The sequence below is a fragment of the Pelophylax lessonae genome, assembly GCF_965119305.1.
Source record: "Pelophylax lessonae genome assembly, chromosome: 13".
Classification (NCBI taxonomy): domain Eukaryota; kingdom Metazoa; phylum Chordata; class Amphibia; order Anura; family Ranidae; genus Pelophylax; species Pelophylax lessonae.
The window spans coordinates 182,612,864-182,633,249 of NC_138780.1; the positions used below are offsets into that span (position 1 = coordinate 182,612,864).

At 47.2% G+C, this 20,386-nt stretch overlaps 1 protein-coding gene across 4 annotated transcripts in view; it reads right to left on the reverse strand.

Moving 5' to 3' along the window:
• STON2 (stonin 2) overlaps positions 1 to 20,386 on the reverse strand; it is a 133,623-nt gene that overhangs the window by 48,070 nt on the left and 65,167 nt on the right. The window contains exon 1 of one of the 4 annotated variants that reach the window (XM_082275284.1): positions 9,897 to 10,093. The exons of the other annotated variants lie outside the window; for them this stretch is intronic. Coding sequence (XP_082131410.1) covers positions 9,897 to 9,936 — 40 coding nt within the window. The 5' untranslated portion in view covers positions 9,937 to 10,093. Of the gene's footprint in view, positions 1 to 9,896; positions 10,094 to 20,386 lie in introns of those variants that run through there. 4 annotated transcript variants of the gene reach the window in all.

Sequence of the window (20,386 nt, forward strand, 5' to 3'; positions counted from 1 at the left end):
GAATTCCACTACAACTGCCAATCACATTCCAGCTAGTGATAGTAAAGGAATAAAGCAAAAACGGAATTCATTGCCATGAAGATCCCAGGATGGAGCTCTGTGTGCCCCTCTGTATATAGCTGTGTGCCCCTCTGTATATAGCTGTGTGCCCCTCTGTATATAGCTGCCCCTGCATGCCCTCTACTGCACTCTTATCATTTATAAAGCACATCGCAGACTTCATACAAAGTAAAAACATTTCCTGCAGACTCAGCACTTCACAAACAATAAACTGTCTGGTCTGTAGCTGGGTACAATGCCTGGGGGCCACAACCTGCTGGAGAACAGAGAGCCCAGGGGCCACAGCCTGCTGGGGAACAGAGAACCTAGCAGCCACAGCCTGCTGGGGAACAGAGGACTCAGGGGCCACAACCTGCTGGGGAACAGAGAGCCTAGGGGCCACAACCTGCTGGGGAACAGAGAGCCTAGGGGGCCACAACCTGCTGGGGAACAGAGAGCCCAGGGGCCACAACCTGCTGGAGACCAGAGAGCCCAGGGGCCACAACCTGCTGGAGAACAGAGCGCAAAGGGGCCACAAACTGCTGGGGAACAGAGAGCCCAGGGGCCAAAACCTGCTGGAGAACAGAGAGCCAAGGGGCCACAGCCTGCTCCCAGGGGCCACAACCTGCTGGAGAACAGAGAGCCCAGGGGCCACAACATGCTGGGGAACAGAGAGCCTAGGGGCCACAACCTGCTAGGTAACAGAGATTGTAGGGGGCCACAACCTGCTGGGAAACAGAGCCTAGGGGCCACAACCCAAAAGGTCACAACCTGCTATCATAAAGAGAACCTGAGGGGGCCACAACCTGCTGGGGTAATGTAAACTCAAGGGGGCCACAACCTGCTATCATAAAGAGAACCCGAGGGGGCTACAACCTGTTATCATAAAGAGAACCTGAGGGGGCCACAACCTGCTTGGGTAAGGTAAACCCAAAGGGGCCACAACCTGCTGGGGAACAGAGAGCCCAGGGGCCACAAACTGCTGAGGTAAAGAAAACCTGAAGGGGTCAAAACCTGCTGGGGTAAGGAAGGAGACCCTAAGGGGGCCACAAATTGCTGGGATAAAAAGAACTTGAAGGTCCATAGTCTGCTGGAATATAAAGGACCCGAAGGGGCCACAGCCTACTATCATAAAGAGAACCTGAGTGTGCCACAACCTGCTGGGGTAAGGTAAACAAAAAGGGGTGACAAACTGCTGAGGTAAAAATAACTTGAAGGGGTCAAAACCTATTATTATAAAGAGAGCCTGAGGGGGGCCACAATCTGCTATTATAAACAGAACCTGAGGGGTCCACAACCTGCTATCATAAACAGAACCTGAGGGGGCCACAACCTGCTGAGGTAAAAATAACTTGAAGGGGTCAAAACCTATTATTATAAGGAGAGCCTGAGGGGGTCATAATCTGCTAAAGTAAGGTGAACCTGAAGGGGCCAAAGCCTACTGAGGTAAAAAGAACCGGAAGGGGCAAAACCTTCTGGGGTAACAAGAACCTAAGGGTGTAACAACATGCTGGGATAAAGAGAACTTGAAGGGGCCACAACCTGTTGGAATAAAAAGGACCTGATGGGGAAACTGGTTAAGGGTAAAGACAATCTGAAGGGGCCACATCCTACTAGGGTAAGGAGAACCTGAAAGGACCACAACCTGCTGGGGTGAGGTGAACCGAAGGGGCCACAATCTGCAAAGAAACAAAGAGTTTAGGGGCCACAACCTGCAGGGAAACAGAGAGCCTAGGGGCCACAATCTGCAAGGGAACAGAGGGCCTAGGGGCCACAACCTGCTATAGTAAAAAGAACCAGAGTGGTCCACAACCTGCTATCATAAACAGAAGCTGAGGGGGCCACAACCTGCTATCATAAACAGAAGCTGAGGGGGCCACAACCTGCTATCATAGAGAGAACCTGAGGGGGCCGCAACCTGCTGAGGTAAGGTAAACCCAAACGAGCCAAAACCTGCTAGGGAACAGAGAGCCTAGGGGCCACAACCTGCTGAAGTAAAGAGAACCTGAAGGGGTCAAAACCTGCTAGGGTAAGGAGACCCTAAGTGGGCCACAACTTGCTGGGATAAAGAGAACTTGAAGGGGCCACAGTCTGCTGGAATAAAAGGCCGAAGGAGCCACAACCTGCTAGGGTAAGGAGAAACTGAAGTGGCCAAACCTGCAAACGTAAGGAGAACCCGAGAGGGCCACAACCTGCTGGAGTAAGGTAAACCCAAAGGGGCCACAACTTGCTGAGGTAAAAAGAAGGTGTCAAAACCTATTATTATAAAGAGAGCCTGAGGGGGCCACAATCTGCTAAAGTAAGATGATCCTGAAAGGGCCACAACCTACTGAGGTAAAAAGAACCTGAAGGGGCAAAACCTTCTTGGGTAACAGGAACCTAAGGGTGTAACAACATGCTGGGATAAAGAGGGGATAAAGGACCTGATGCGGGAAACGACTCGTTAAGGGTAAAGACAACCTGAAGGGGCCACATCCTGCTAGGGTAAGGAGAACCTGAAAAGGGCCACTACCTGCTGAGGGTAAGGAGAACCTGAAAGGGCCACAACCTACTGAGGTAAAAAGAACCTGCGGGGGCAAAACCTTCTTGGGTAACAGGAACCTAAGGGTGTAACAACATGCTGGGATAAAGAGGGGATAAAGGACCTGATGGGGAAACAACTCGTTAAGGGTAAAGACAACCTGAAGGGGCCACATTCTACTAGGGTAAGGAGAACCTGAAAAGGGCCACTACCTGCTGAGGGTAAGGAGAACCTGTAAAGAGCCACAACCTGCTTTCAAAAAGAGAACCTGAGGGGGCCACAACCTGCTATTATAAACAGAAGCTAGCTGAGGGGGCCACAACCTGCTTTCAAAAAGAGAACCTGAGGGGGCCACAACCTGCTGGGATAAGGAGAAACTGAAGTGGCCAAACCTTGCTATGGTAAAGATAACCTGCTGGGGAAAGGAGAACCCAAGAAGGCCACAAGAGGGGCCTCAAATGCGCATTGCGTGTTTTGCAGTGATTTTTGCGTGCAAACGGGGCCGAAGCCAGATTTACATGCCCGTGTTGCGGTAAAGTAACATGCGCACCCCAATACACCGCAAAGAAAATAGACCTGTGTTGTGGCATGCCACCTGGTAATACGTTGCATTAGATATGAAGGGTTGCGGTTGGCATTTAGCACATTAGGGTGCGTTGGCAGCCCATTCCTTCTGATTGGCCTTCTTGGCATAACGCACAACACAACGCACCGTAAAGTAAATGGGCCCTAAAAGTGAAGGATATCAACGGCTTACGGTAAACTGATGTCTTTAACGTTTCCACCTTCAAAAACAGCAGATCAGAGTTTTTCCTCCATTCATAACAAAGGTGAGCAGGATCAAAGTTGGAGGTGGGAGTGGCCCAGACACCCTGAGGACAATTCTGCCCCACCCCCATCTGCCAGCCAGCGGAGAGGAATGGAATTTAAAGCCTGCTTCTGCATTCGGTAACCTGTGATCTGCATCACTTTCCTGGCCGCTCGCTCAGCTGCACCTTCAGCAAACACAATGCGTCATGCCTTAGCACTGACTACTCCGGGGGGTGCGTGTCCTTTAAGGATCTCTCAGTGCAGATTAAACAGACAGAACAGGTTTTTCCTCTGAGAGGTGAATGCACATCCAGGCTCAGGACTCAAATCTCCAACAATAGATGAATTCACCTCCGACCCGAGCCGCCAGATAAATACCGACTGCAACAAATACCAACAAATACTGCCAATTGCGACAAGTGTATTGGAATAGCGTTATACGGCGCAGACGCAATCAAACGCCATCTATGTAGACACTTTAATTTTCGGGTAACTGCAAGCCCTGGCGTGCCCCCTCAGGGAACTGCAAGTCACAATGTGTCCCCTCAGGGAACTGCAAGTCCCAGCGTGTCCCCTCAGGGAACTGCAAGTCCCAGCGTGTCCCCTCAGGGAACTGCAAGTCCCAGTGTGCCCCCTCAGGGAACTGCAAGTCCCAGTGTGCCCCCTCAGGGAACTGCAAGTCCCAGTGTGTCCCCTCAGGGAACTACAAGTCCCAGTGTGCCCCCTCAGGGAACTGCAAGTCCCAGTGTGCCCCCTCAGGGAACTGCAAGTCCCAGTGTGCCCCCTCAGGGAACTGCAAGTCCCAGTGTGTCCCCTCAGGGAACTACAAGTCCCAGTGTGCCCCCTCAGGGAACTGCAAGTCCCAGTGTGCCCCCTCAGGGAACTGCAAGTCCCAGTGTGTCCCCTCAGGGCACTGCAAGTCCCAGTGTGCCCCCTCAGGGAACTGCAAGTCCCAGTGTGCCCCCTCAGGGAACTACAAGTCCCAGCGTGCCCCCTTAGGGAACTGCAAGTCTCAGCGTGCCCTCTCAGGGAACTGCAAGTCCCAGCGTGCCCTCTCAGGGAACTGCAAGTCCCAGCGTGCCCTCTCAGGGAACTGCAAGTCCCAGCGTGCCCCCTCAGGGGACTACAAGTCCCAGCGTGTCCCCTCAGGGGACTACAAGCCCCGGGTGCCCCCTTAGGGAACTACAAGCCCTGGGGTGCCCCTTTAGGGAACTACAAGTCCCAGTGTTCCCCCTTAGGGAACTACAAGCCCCAGCATATCCCCCTCCGGGAACAACAAGTCTCAGCCCCCTTAGGGAACTGCAAGTCCTGGTGTGCCCCCTCAGGGAACTACAAGTCCCGGCGTGCCCCTTCAGGGAACTACAAGTCCCAGCGTGCCCCTTCAGGGAACTACAAGTCCCGGCGTGCCCCTTCAGGGAACTACAAGTCCCAGCGTGCCCCTTCAGGGAACTACAAGTCCCGGCGTGCCCCTTCAGGGAACTACAAGTCCCAGCGTGCCCCCTCAGGGAACTACATGGAGTAAACGTTCTGCCACCTTTCTATGCTCCATAAATCCAAATCTCATTTAACGCTGGTAAAAGTAGTCCCCCCGCCGCTTGCTTTTACTGCAGCGAGTTGCCGGCGCCCCACACGTGATGCGCAAACGATGACAACATTTCGGGCGCCAGATGGCTCGCACCGTTGATGTATTTTTATATACGCTGTGCGAACATATGTCGCCAAATTCGGAGCACTTCGTCTGAACAGAGAGGAGATGAAATTCCCTCCCAACAAAAGCCGAAGATTTGCCGCACCGCAATGAACTTCCCGTGTAAAGGTCAGCGACCGACCAGCAATCGTCTGCCTTTGCGCTGAGGGCGTACGCCGCTGGTATAAAGTGTAGTTGGCAGCGTCTTTACATTAAATGGCAATGTTTGATAAATGACGCAACACACATGACTGCATGTAAACTCTGACTGAAAGATATTGATATAAAAAAATTATTTTTGGTTATTTTAATCTTTTCAGGGATCTGTTGCTTCAGGAAAAAACACATGCCAACGCGCATTCAAAAAAAATCAGTTAGATGCACATCAGCGAATCTGCAGTTTTAATGCGTTGCAGTTGGTTTTTATGCGCATTAGCCCCCATTCACACCGGTGTGACTTGTCATGCGATTTGACAGGTCCAAATCGCATTGTAAGTAGCACCCTGTTGTCAGCAATGTAAATCTTCAAATCGAGGCGGCATTGACTTTGCGGTGCCGTGCTGATTCGAAAAAAAAGGTTCCTGCACTCAAGTCGCACAGATGTCAGCCAAGTCGCACCTGAAGTCACACCGACCTGCGCCTTTGAAATTGTGAGATTTCAAGTGAAGTTGCAGGATTTCAAAGTTGGATTCAGTGTGAATAGGGGCTTATGGTGTGAGAGGATCCTAAGCCTCTGTTCACACTGGTGTGACTTGTCATGCGATTTGACAGGTCCAAATCGCTCGACGAGTCGCACCCTATTGTCAGCAATGGAACTGTTCAAATCAGTGCGATGCAGACTTTGCGGTGCAGCACCGATTTGAAAAAGAAGTTCCTGCACTATTTTTTGCAGTTTCAGGTGCGACTTGCATAGACATTGTGCATGAATTTGCATAGATGTCAGCCAAGTTGCAGCTGAAATCGCACTGACCTGCTGCTTTGAAATCGTGCAATTTCAAGTGAAGTCACACAATTTAAAAGTCAGATTCAATTTGAATGGGGCTAAGGGTCCATTCAAACTGCAATCTGTGTGTTGCACACAGGTACACTCGTGCTTTGATGTTGGCATGCTGCATTGCGTTTTCACATGCGCTGCAATCCTTTTTTTTTACACCAGTAAGCTCCTCTTTTAAAGGAAACTTCAAAGGACTGTTGCCATCATGCGTGTTGCAGTGCGTTTACATGCATTGTGTTGTTCTACAAAAGTAGGGCCTCTTCTACGTTGTTGTCAGCGCAGGGCAGCGCACATCAGCGCAACACACAATGTGAAATGCTAATGACAATGCATATGACGTGCATTGATTGACGCATGTCAGCGCAGCTGGTGTGAAAGGAGCCTCAAGTCAAAAGCAAAAGGCAAGAAGTGATAAAGAGGACTTGATAAACTATCAGTGGTGTGACATTATAAAAAAGCGCAGATGGCGATATTTTTACTATTGTAACTTAATTATAAATGATGAATCGCAATGCACGTTCCTGCAGAATGCGACACGTACAGCAGAAATAGGAAAATCCCTATTTGCGACACTTTGATGACATTTTTTATAATAGGACCGATAAGATAATAGCGCTGTGACATTACAATAACGCAGACGGCGATATTTTTACTACTGCGGCAAATAAAAGTCAAATGCAACCTGCGTTGGAAAGGAGAAAATCCCTATGTGTGGTATTTTGACAACATTTCTATGATTGGCCGCAATAAGGTGTCATTGGGCAATATAAATGATCTGCGATGCTAGAATTCGACAGGTGCTTCAAAAACTGTAAAATGTCTTTTTGCAAACATTTGCCAAAATTTCTACAATTGGCCCAATAAACTATCAGAGACGCGGCCATAAAATTGCGCTGACTGCGAAATTTTTTGTAGTGTGCAAAATAAATAATGATTTACAATGTATGGTCCTGTGGAATTCGACAGGTGCTTCAAAAACTGCAAAATGTCTATTTGCAAAATTTGCTAAAATTTCTACAATTGGCCAAAAAAACTATCAGATACACGAGCATAAAATAGCGCTGACTGCGACAATTTGCCAAAATTTCTACAATTGGCCCAATAAACTATCAGTGATGCAGCCATAAAATAGCGCCGAATGCGACATTTTTAGTAGTGTGCGAAATAAATAATGAATTACAAAGCATGGTTCTGTGGAATTCAACAGGTGCTTCAAAAACTGTAAAAATTCTATTTTCAACAATTTGCCAAAATTTCTGCAATTGGCTCAATAAACTATCAGAGACACGGCAATAAAATTGTGCCAACTGCAAAATTTTTAGTAGTGTCCGAAATAAATAATGATTTACAATGTATGTTCCTGTGGAATTCGACAGGTGCTTCTAAAACTGTAAAATGTCTGTTTGCAAAAATTTGCCAAAATTTTTACAATCGGCCCAATAAACTATCAGAGACATGGCAATAAAATTGTGCCGACTGCGAACTTTTTAGTAGTGTGCCAAATAAATAATGAGTTACAATGTATGTTCCCGTGGAATTCGACAGGTGCTTCAAAAACGGTAAAATTTCTATTTGCAACAATTTGCCAAAATTTCTACAATTGGCCCAAAAACCTATCAGTGCCGCGTCCATAAAATAGCGCATATTGCAAATTTTTGATAATTCAAAATGTATGTTTCTGTGGAATTCGACAGGTGCGTCAGAAACCGTATAATCCCCCTTTGCGACCTTTTACCAAAATTTCTACAATGGGCCCAAAAAAACGCAACCATAAAATAGCGCCGACTGCAACGTTTTTCAGCAGAGTGATAGATAAATGATCATTCGCAAAGTATGTTTCTGTGGAATTCGGGATGTGCGCTAAAAATAGCAAAATCAGTATTTGTGACATTTTGTCAAAAATCTCTACAATGAACCTGACAAACGATCAGCCGCCCGACATTAAAATAGCGCAGATTGCGTCATTTTACTAGAACGCCTAATAAACGATGAATTGCAATGCATGTTCTTGTCAAATGCAACAGGTGCGTCAGAAATAGGAAATTCCCTATTTGCGACATGTCACAGAAATGTTGCAATTTGCATGACGTATAATGGAATATTTTGCGCATATTTTGAACACAAAGAATAAGCACAGTGGTGCGTCCAGCAGGAGGGGTCGCGGGACTCCTTATCAGCTACGGTCACTGCAATATAAAGTATAATTTTGTAATGATTCGCAATTTTGTTTGCGACAGCTTCGCACATCGTTTTCTGTCGCAATTTCTCACTCTGCGCCACCGATAGCTTATCGGGTTCTTGCTACAGACCCCAGGAACGTGCGCAACATGCAATGAAACGTGCTGCACTTTAACAGAAGCATAGCAACGCCATTACTTATTAATGGCATCCCCTATGCATGTGCAAACTCCTGCACTATGCAGGTTGGTGTTTTTTTTTTTTTTTAAAGATCCAGGCTCCATTCACACTTTGCGAATTAGAATCGGGGGCAGAATCGCCGCAATTCAGACCTTTGTCTGTCGGGAACCTGAGCAAGATCGCGCACTTTCCTAACACTTTAGTAGAGGCGCGGCGGTGCCATTGTTTGTTAATTGCAAATTCATGCGTTTTCATGCATGCAAAACCGTGCGGTGCCGCAGCACTACGCAGTTTGGTGCGTTTTTGGAAAAGGTCCAGTCTTCATTCACACCTCGCGAATTGGAAAAAAGGGCAGAGCTGGGACCTGCGCAAAACCGCGCACTTTCCCAACACTTCAGTAGACGTGCGGCGGCGCCATTAATTTTTAATGGCACCCCCACATTTTCGTGCATGCAAAACCATGCGGTTTGGTGCAAGTTTCATTCACACCTTCGCGAATTGGAAAAGCGGGCAGAGCCGTCGCGATTCTGCCTGTGATTCCAAGTCACGTGACAATCGCAGCACAACGCGTGGCGCGTGTTTGGGTGCCATAAACCCTTCCATGGCACCCCAAAATGCAATGCAGTTCTGCTGCGACTGTTGTGCAACAGGATTTGAGGACAAGAGCTTCTTTTGGGGGCAACAAACGTGCATAGGGCCAGCCCATTTAAGTGAAAGGGCTAGCCCTATGCGACATGCAGAATCGCTGCTTCCGACACAATTCAATTCTACTGCAGATGACGCATGGCAATCGCGCCTCTCAAAATTGTGTGAAGCTTGTCGCCCAAACAAAGAGCAGGAGCTTCTTTTCGGGGAACAAATGTGTATAAGTCCAGTGGGCTAGCCCTATGCGACATGCAAAATCGCTTCTCCTGACACAATGCGATTCTAACAAGAATGACACACAGCAATTGCGCTTCTCAAAATCGCATGAAGGTTGTCACCCAAAAAGGAGCAGGAGCTTCTTTTCGGGTGACAAACGCGCAAAGAGCCGGCCCTATGCGACATGCAGAATCGCGCCAAAACCACGCTATTCAAATGGTGTAGCAGAAACGCTTATTCCTTCTATGCGATAATGTAAACGGGGCCTCTGGTGCTTCTTCTGGGCATTCCTCACATATGGGGGAGCCAGTGAAAAGAAACGGGCTGCCCTTCATGTGACGCGGGGGGGGGGGGGGGGAATGTACCCGCACACCGGCGCTTCCAGGGACATGTGAAGGAAATCCAGGATGGTTCTAGCAAATCAGTGATGGACGGAAGCCAAACTGGCGGCGAATCGCCCGTCGCTGCACTTTGCTTGCATGAAATAAGCCACAAAGTGGGCGAAATTTTAACGAGATTTGTAAAAAAAAAAAAAACACAAAGCAGCCGGAGACTCCCCCCCCCCTTCTTTTTGGCACAGGCACCTCGTGCCTCATTGCACAATGTCGAGAAAAGTTAACACTCACCTGAGTCACAAGTTCTCCCAAGTCCAGGCCCCCCCGACATCCGGCGCCGAGCCCAGAGCGGGGACACGGAGGGGGAGAAGCTGCGTCTAGCGTGGACGGAGGAGAGGGACGGAGAGACGGACGCAGCCACCCCGGGCTGTGTGTGAGCGGGGAGAAGTATGCATTGTGCGTGCCTCTGCAAGAAGCCTGTCAGTCAGGGGAGGACTCTGCCTTTCATGTGTGTGTGGGAAGGAGCAGAACTGAATAATTAAACAGGGAGAACCCACGTCGCTCCGCCAAGACGCTGCTGCTGCATAGATTGCAAGCTCTTGGGCCCACTCCGGCCAGCAGATCCCTCAGCAGCCTCATCTGTCCAGAAGGGCTGCAATCCTCCCAACCCCGTCCTAAAAATATTTGTACTGCATGTCCTTGTTAACCACTTGACCTCCGGAAGATTTACCCCCCCCCCCTTCATGATTAGACCATTTTTTTTGCAATACGGCACTGCGTTACTTTAACTGACAATTGCGTGGTCGTGCAATGCTGTACCCAAATAAAATTTAAGTCACTTTTTCCCACAAATAGAGCTTTCTTTTGGTGCTATTCAATCACCTCTGGGGTTTTTTTTTTTTTTTTTGCTCTAAAAAAAAAAAAAAAAAAAAAAAAAAAAAAAACAACAATATTTTTTACTTTCTGGTATAAAACATATTCAATAAAAAATGTAAAAAATAAAATTTCTTCAATTTAGCCCAATATGTATTCTGCTACAAGTTTTTCATAAGAGAAAATCCCAATAAGCGTTTTGCACAAATGTTATAGCGTCTACAAACTATGGGATACATACTGAAGTTTTTTATTTATTTATTTTTTTACTAGTAATGGTGGCGATCAGCGACTTATAACAGGACTGCGATATTGCAGTGGATGTTCTGATTTCCCACAAATAGAGCTTTCTTTTGGTGGTATTTGATTACCTCTGCATTTTTTTTTTTTTGCGCTAAAAACAAAAAAAAAAACGACAATTTAAAAAAAAAAATAAATTTGCGCTAAAAACAAAAAAAAGAGCGACAATTTACAAAAAAAAAAAAAAAAAACAACAAAAAAAATATGTTATAAAACATATCCAATAAATAAAATGTAAAAAATCGAATTGTTTCATCAATTTAGGCCAATATGTATTCTGGTACATGTTATTCATAGGAGAAAATCACAATTAGTGTTTTGCGCAAAAGTTATGGTGTCTACAAACTATGGGACATGTACTGGAATTTATATTTATCTATTTTTTTTATACTAGTAATGGCGGCGATCAGCGACTTATAGCGGGACTGAGATATTGCGGCAGATGTTCTGACACTAATACAGTGATTAGTGCTAAAAATATGCACTGTCACTGTACTAACCACTTTAAACACTTAAACTCTGGAAGATTTACCCCCGCTTCATGACCAGGCCATTTATTTGCAATACAGCACTTTAACTAACGATTGGGCGGTCGTGCGACGCTGTACCCAAATAAAATTTAAGTCACTAAAAACAAAAAAAAAAAGCGTAAATTAAAAAAAAAAAAAAATATTTTTTTCATAAGTCACTTTTTTTCCCCACAAATAGAGCTTTCTTTTGGTGGTATTTAAACCTCTGCGTTTTTTATTTTTTTGCGCTAAAAAAAAAAAAAAATAATATTTTTTACTTTCTGTTTCAAAACATATCCAATAAAAAAATGTAAAAAAATCGAATTTCTTCATCAATTTAAGCCAATATGTATTCTGCTACATGTTTTTCATTAGAGGAAATCCCAATAAGCGTATACTGATTGGTTTGCGCAAAGGTTATAGCGCCTACAAACTATGGGATATATACTGGAATTTTTATTTTATTATTTTTTTACTAGTAATGGTGGCAATCAGCGATTTATAGCAGGACTGCGATACTGCGGCGGATGTTCTGACACTGACACTAATACAGTGATCAATGCTAAAAATATGCACTGTACTAACCACTTTAAACATTTCAGCTCTGGAAGATTTACCCCCACTTCATGATCAGGCCATTTTTTTGCAATTCAGCACTGCGGTACTGTAACTGAGAATTGCGCAGTCGTGTGACGCTGTACCCAAATAAAATTTAAGTCATTTTTTCCCACAAATAGAGCTTTCTTTTGGTGGTTTTTGATCCCCTCTGCGGTTTTTAATTTTTTGCGCTATAAACAAAAAAACACTGACAGTTTTGAAAAAAAAAAATATATATTTTTTTTACTTTCTGCTATAAAACACATCCAATAAAAAAAATGTGAAACAATCGAATTTCTTCATCAATTTAAGCCAATATGTATTCTGCTACATGTTTTTCGTAAAAGAAAATCCCAATAAGCGTTTTGCACAAAAGTTGTCGTGTCTACAAACTATGGGATATACTGGAATTTTTTATTTACTTATTTTTTATACTAGTAATGGCAGCGATCAGCGACTTATAGCGGGACTGCGATATTGCGGTGGATGTTCTGACATTAACTTTTGCAGACACTTTGTGGCAACAATTTAAAAAAAAAAAAAAACAATATGGTTTTTGATCCCTCTGCGTTTTTTATTTTTTGCGTTATAAACAAAAAAACACTGACAGTTTTGAAAAAAAAAAAAATATATATATATATATATATGTTTACTTTTTGCTATAAAACATATCCAATAAAAAAATGTAAAAAAAAAAATTGAATTTCTTCATAAATTTAGGCCAATATGAATTCTGCTACATATTTATTAAAAAAAAACCCCAATAAGTGTATACTGATTAGTTTTCCCAAAAATTATAGCATCTACAATCTATGGGATATATTTTCGGAATTTTTTTTTTAATACTAATGGTGGCGATCAGGGACCTATAGCAGGACTGCGATAATGCGGTGGATGTTCTGAGACTTTTTTGGGAACCAGTGACCCTAATACAGTGATCAGTGCTAAAAATATGCACTGTCACTGGACTAACCACATCAGCCCTGGAAGGTGTACCCCACTTCATGACCAGGCCACTTGTAGCGATGCAGTCCTACATTAATTTAACTGACAATTATGCAGTCGTGCGACGCTGTACCAAAATAAAATTGATGTCCTTTTTTTCCCCACAAACAGAGCTTTCTTATGGTGATATTTGATCACCTCTGCGATTTTTATTTTTTTGCGCTATAAACAAAAAAAGAGCGACAATTTTGAAAAAAAAAAATCAATATTTTTTACTTTCTGCTATATGACACATCCAATAAAAAAATGTAAAAAAAACCTAATTTCTTCATCAATTTAGGCCAATCTGTATTCTGCTACATATTTTTGGTATAGAAAATCCAAAAGGGGTTTATTGGTTTGCGCGAAAGTTATCTTGGCTACAAACTATGCGATATATACTGCAAATTTTTTTTTTTTTTACTAGTAATGGCGGTGATCAGTGACTTATAGCGGGACTGCGATATTTCGGTGGATATTCTGACACTAACTGACACTTTGTGGGAACCAGTGACACTAATACAGTAATCAGTGCTAAAAATATGCACTGTCACTGTACTAATGACACTGGCTGGGAAGGGGTTAAACATTTAGGGCGATCAAAGGGTTAAATGTGTGCCTAGCCGGTGTTTTGGTGCACTGTGTGTGTTGCTTTTGATGGATTTTATTCCCTGCTTTGCGGGGAAAGAAAATCTATTACTTCCCCTGCTGATAGGACAGAGCTCTGACTTGTTTACATAGGCAAAGTCCTGTCCTGTGTAAATTCATGACAATGGCCGGGTGCCGGTGGTAATCTATTGGCCGGCATCCGCTGATTGAGATCTGCTGTGTTTAATCACATCCCAGCTGGGTTGCCGGCGGCGTGTGCTCCCTACACAGAAGTGTCAGATCAGGTACCCGAGGGCTATGGAGGGGAGTACTGAGGCAGGGTGCCGTGATGTGTTCAGGAAGTTATGTACAGCACCCCGCCGGCCTCTCCCACCAGCCATGATCTGCCTGCATTGCATAGAGAAGCATAGAGACCCAGTAATGATGTCATTAGGTCTAATATAAGGTAAGTAATTAGCACCTGAAGGTGGACGGGAAGACAGCCAAGGACTGCAGTGGTGAAATAGAAGTGCCAGGACGGATAAGACTGTGGCAGGTGACTCCACCTGTAGCTGATAATGATAATGATGGGTGATCTGGCTGTGAGAAGCAGAAGTTTTCCAGCACGATGGATAGATTTGTGACCACTGGCCGTTTCAGTGCCTCTTTTAGCCTAAAATGGTGGGAGATAGGGGCTCCATGCCTCTCTCACAATGTCCGTCCCTGGATTCCTGCTGGAAGAGTAATCAGATGAATTCTGCAGAGTTCACACCCGAGAGGGCGAAGGTCACTGGAGGGGGCAGCTCCGCCCCAAGGTGACACCTGTGCGTGGCAGGTGGTAAACACCAAGCTCCGCCTCCTCCTGTCAACTCAGGCTAATACACGATTCTGTCTGCTCTATATGGGAAAAACAGCTGAATCAACATCAACAGTGTGCTTGGAGTGTGAGCTCTGAGGTCCAGCCATGTTCAAAGAAGGGAGCTGGGAGTGACAGGATTGTAGATCATCCATATACAGTAAGTAAGTCAGACAGGACAACTACTAAACTTACCACTAACTACCTACTAACATTGCCACTAACTACCTACTGACCCTACAACTAACTACCTACTGACCTCACTACTACCTCTCTACTAACCATACCACTAACTACCTACTAACATTGCCACTAACTACCTACTAACATTGCCACTAACTACCTACTGACCCTACAACTAACTACCTACTGACCTCACTACTACCTCTCTACTAACCATACCACTAACTACCTACTAACCTCACCCCTAAGAACCCACTAATCTTATCACTAACTACCTACTAACATTACCACTAATACCTACTAACCTTACAAACTAACTACCTACTGACCTCACTACTAACTCTCTAATAACTATACCACCAACTACCTACTGAACTACCACTAACTACCTACTAACATTACCACAAATACCTACTAACCTTACAACTAACTACCAACTGACCTCACTACTAACCATACCATCAACTACCTTCTCAACTTACCACTAACTACCTGCTAACCTTACTACTAACTACCTACTTACATTAGCAATAATTATCTACTAACCATACACTAACTACTTACTAACATTACCACTAACTACCTAATAACCCTACATTAGCTATCTGCTAACATTACTACTAAATACCCCCTAACATTACAGCTACCTACTGACCTCACCACTAACTTTCTACTAAACATACCACTAACTAACTACTACCTGTCAAATAAACTTACCACTAAGAACCTACTAACATTACCACTAACTACCTACAAATCTTACCACTAACTCTTTACTAACCTTACCATTAACTACCTACTTACCTTACAACTTACCACTAACTACCCAATAACCTTACCACTAAGTACCTACTAATCTCAATACTAACTACCTGTGCCACATGTCTGCACTTTAAATTTTCCGCAATCAGCCTGGCCAGAGAGAGGAGCAGTAGAGTACAATCACAGTGTAGCACCACTGGAAACCCACATCACCCCACAGAGAATACATCACCCCACTAAGGTCATATCACCCCACTAAGGTCATATCACCCCACTGGGGAGTCATCACTTTACTGAAGACAAAAAACACTCCACCAATGACACATCATCCCCCTGAGGACACATCAACCCACAGATGCCACATTACCCCACAGAGGCATTATCACCCCACTAAGGTCACATCACCCGACTGAGGCCACATCACCCCACTGAGGACACATCAACCTACCAAGGCCAGATCACCCCACTGAGGCCACATCAACCCACTGAGGACACATCAACCTACCAAGGCCAGATCACCCCTCTGAGGACACATCAACCCACCAATGCCACATTACCCCACAGAAGCATTATCACCCCACTAAGGTCACATCACAACCACTGAGGACACATCAACCCACTGAGCACACATCACCCCATAGTGACCACATCACCCCACTAACGACACATCACCCCACCGAGGACACATTACCCCACTCAGGGCACATTACCCCATAGTGGCCACATCACTGCACTGAGGACACATCAATCCCCCTGGGGCCACACCACTCTACTGAGGACACATCACTCCACTGAGGACATATCGCCCCATAGAGAACACATCGCCCCATAGAGGACACATCACTCCACTGAGGACATATCGCCCCATAGAGAACACATCGCCCCATAGAGGACACATCACTCCACTGAGGACACATCACCCCACTGAGGACACATCGCCCCATAGTGGCCACATCACCCCACCAAGCCCACATGGCAAAGTCCCATATCATACACTGGACGCTGGTGTCCCCAGTATACTCAGCACTCTATGTACTCTGTACACAACATCATCCTAACACTTTACTGTCAGTCTTCTCTGAGCTCACTGCCAACCCATCACACCCCACCGAGAAAACCCAGACAATGTCTGCCGAATCCAGCCGGAGGATACATAATTACCACCCGATTCATAGTATGATATGTGATTAGAACACGCATTCACATGTATGTACACCGTGCGAGCCAAGATCATCAATCAGTGAGATTTATGGGGAAAGGAGGAAAGATCTCCTGTATAATGAGAAGTGATGTCACAGGTGTAGAATATACCATCAAAGAATGAAACCCTACCAGTGTATGGCCAGCTTTGGTCAAAGCACTATCTGGTTGTTATTGATTCCCATAGACAGTGTTAGTAAATAAGCCCCATAGCTTCACCCCCAGTACATCGATCCCAGCCTAGGATGTGATAATGATACATTGTATTACCTGGTCGGAATCTCATGGCTTCTCTCTGCTCTGTAGATATCTGTAGAGTGAAAGTCCACAAAGTGGTCACTTGGCTCCAGACCCCCGAGACCTCCTCCTCCCCCTCTCCACCCTCTATGTACAGTACTATAGAGGGCTCTGACCCCTCACCCGCAGGAGACCCACCCCCACCCCAGACCCCTCACCCCCCCTGCACAATGCACACAGCTGGGTTATTACTTATCACATACAGCACAATGAGACCCCAACCTGGTGGGACATCTTAGCCATGGGTCACCTCTGCCAGCCACAAATGTAATCACTTTAATTTTATATATAAATTGGATCCCACAAATTCCCCTGGACTGAATGAAGTAGCTAAGCAGGTGTCATCTGCATAACATCAGTCTCCATTGTTCTCCATTGTTCTCCTTCCCAGCATCCCACCCAGGGAGACCTCTGCAAATAACAACTTTCCAAAACTCCTTACTGCCCGGAGCCTCGGCTCTGGGGATGGCTGGAGGGTTCTTACAGGGGATGGATGGAGGGTTCTTACAGGGGGTGGCTGGAGGGTTCTTACTGGGGATGGCTGGAGGGTTCTTACAGGGGATGGCTGAAGGGTTCTTACTGGAGATGGCTGGAGGGTTCTTACAGGGGGTGGCTGGAGGGTTCTTACAGGGGATGGATGGAGGGTTCTTACAGGGGATGGCTGGAAGGTTCTTACAGGGGATGGCTGGAGGGTTCTTACAGGGGGTGGCTGGAGGGTTCTTACAGGGGATGGATGGAGGGTTCTTACTGGGGATGGCTGGAGGGTTCTTACTGGGGATGGCTGGAAGGTTCTTACTGGGGATGGCTGGAGGGTTCTTACAGGGGATGGCTGGAGGGTTCTTACAGGGGATGGATGGAGGGTTCTTACTGGGGATGGCTGGAGGGTTCTTACTGGGGATGGCTGGAAGGTTCTTACTGGGGATGGCTGGAGGGTTCTTACAGGGGATGGATGGAGGGCTCTTACAGGGGATGGCTGGAGGGTTCTTACAGGGGATGGCTGGAGGGTTCTTACAGGGGATGGCTGGAGGGTTCTTACAGGGGGTGGCTGGAGGGTTCTTACAGGGGGTGGTTGGAGGGTTCTTACAGGGGATGGCTGGAGGGTTCTTACAGGGGATGGCTGGAGGGTTCTTACAGGGGGTGGCTGGAGGGTTCTTACAGGGGGTGGCTGGAGGGTTCTTACAGGGGGTGGCTGGAGGGTTCTTACAGGGGATGGCTGGAGGGTTCTTACAGGGGATGGATGGAGGGTTCTTACAGGGGATGGATGGAGGGTTCTTACAGGGGATGGCTGGAAGGTTCTTACAGGGGATGGCTGGAGGGTTCTTACAGGGGGTGGCTGGAGGGTTCTTACAGGGGGTGGCTGGAGGGTTCTTACAGGGGATGGATGGAGGGTTCTTACTGGGGATGGCTGGAGGGTTCTTACTGGGGATGGCTGGAAGGTTCTTACTGGGGATGGCTGGAGGGTTCTTACAGGGGATGGCTGGAGGGTTCTTACAGGGGGTGGCTGGAGGGTTCTTACAGGGGATGGCTGGAGGGTTCTTACAGGGGATGGATGGAGGGTTCTTACAGGGGATGGATGGAGGGTTCTTACAGGGGATGGCTGGAAGGTTCTTACAGGGGATGGCTGGAGGGTTCTTACAGGGGGTGGCTGGAGGGTTCTTACAGGGGGTGGCTGGAGGGTTCTTACAGGGGATGGATGGAGGGTTCTTACTGGGGATGGCTGGAGGGTTCTTACTGGGGATGGCTGGAAGGTTCTTACTGGGGATGGCTGGAGGGTTCTTACAGGGGATGGCTGGAGGGTTCTTACAGGGGATGGATGGAGGGTTCTTACTGGGGATGGCTGGAGGGTTCTTACTGGGGATGGCTGGAAGGTTCTTACTGGGGATGGCTGGAGGGTTCTTACAGGGGATGGATGGAGGGCTCTTACAGGGGATGGCTGAAGGGTTCTTACAGGGGATGGCTGGAGGGTTCTTACAGGGGATGGCTGGAGGGTTCTTACAGGGGGTGGCTGGAGGGTTCTTACAGGGGGTGGTTGGAGGGTTCTTACAGGGGATGGCTGGAGGGTTCTTACAGGGGATGGCTGGAGGGTTCTTACAGGGGGTGGCTGGAGGGTTCTTACAGGGGGTGGCTGGAGGGTTCTTACAGGGGGTGGCTGGAGGGTTCTTACAGGGGATGGCTGGAGGGTTCTTACAGGGGGTGGCTGGAGGGTTCTTACAGGGGATGTTTGGGGGGTTCTTACAGGGGATGGCTGGAGGGTTCTTACAGGGGATGGGTGGAGGATTCTTACAGGGGATGGCTGGAGGGTTCTTACTGGGGATGGCTGGAGGGTTCTTACTGGGGATGGCTGGAGGGTTCTTACAGGGGATGGCTGGAGGGTTCTTACAGGGGGTGGCTGGAGGGTTCTTACAGGGGATGGCTGGAGGGTTCTTACTGGGGATGGCTGGAGGGTTCTTACAGGGGATGGCTGGAGGGTTCTTACAGGGGGTGGCTGGAGGGTTCTTACAGGGGATGGCTGGAGGGTTCTTACAGGGGGTGGCTGGAGGGTTCTTACAGGGGGTGGCTGGAGGGTTCTTACAGGGGGTGGCTGGAGGGTTCTTACAGGGGATGGCTGGAGGGTTCTTACAGGGGGTGGCTGGAGGGTTCTTACAGGGGGTGGCTGGAGGGTTCTTACAGGGGGTGGCTGGAGGGTTCTTACAGGGGATGGCTGGAGGGTTCTTACAGGGGGTGGCTGGAGGGTTCTTACAGGGGGTGGCTGGAGGGTTCTTACTGGGGATGGCTGGAGGGTTCTTACTGGGGATGGCTGGGGGGTTCTTACAGCGGATGAATGGAGGGTTCTTACAGGGGGTGGCTGGAGGGTTCTTACTGGGGATGGCTGGAGGGTTCTTACAGGGGATGGCTGGAGGGTTCTTACAGGGGGTGGCTGGAGGGTTCTTACAGGGGATGGCTGGAGGGTTCTTACAGGGGGTGGCTGGGGGGGGTTCTTACAGCAATTCATTTTGCAGGTGAAGCTTCTTCAAAATTCATTATTTCCTAACAAAGCCATATATGATCAGCCGGCTATTTCTTTCCCTTATAAGTGGCTTTTGCTGTAGTACATTGTTCAGGTGGGCCACTTCACAGGCAGGTTTAGCCCCGGTTCACACTTGTGCGTGTGCGGGGTTCGCATGTAATGTCGGAGCGCACTGCTCCGACATTACATGCGATTGGCTGTGCGGTGCGAGTTTAGCCATACAGTTTGTATGGCTAAATTCGCACCGCAGCCGCACCAAACACGCACAGGGACCCTTTTTGGAAGCCGCATCAGGATCGGATCGCACAGCGGTTCACACTTGTGCGATCCGATCCTGTGCGCATTTGCACGATCGCACTGCGATATGCGATCAAACTGGGGGTGTCGTTAAGATTACATCGACACCCCCAGCGTATCGCATATGGCAGTGTGAACTGCCGGGGGTGCGTGTGCGATGCGGTTCACAATTGTGCGATGCGGGAAGGCTGCAGCCTGTTCCCGCATCACAAACGCACATCTGGCAGTTCACACTGCCATATGCGATACGCAGGGGGTGTCAATTAAATGTTAACAACACCCCCAGTTTGATCGCATATCACAGTGCGATCTGACAGTTCGCACAGGA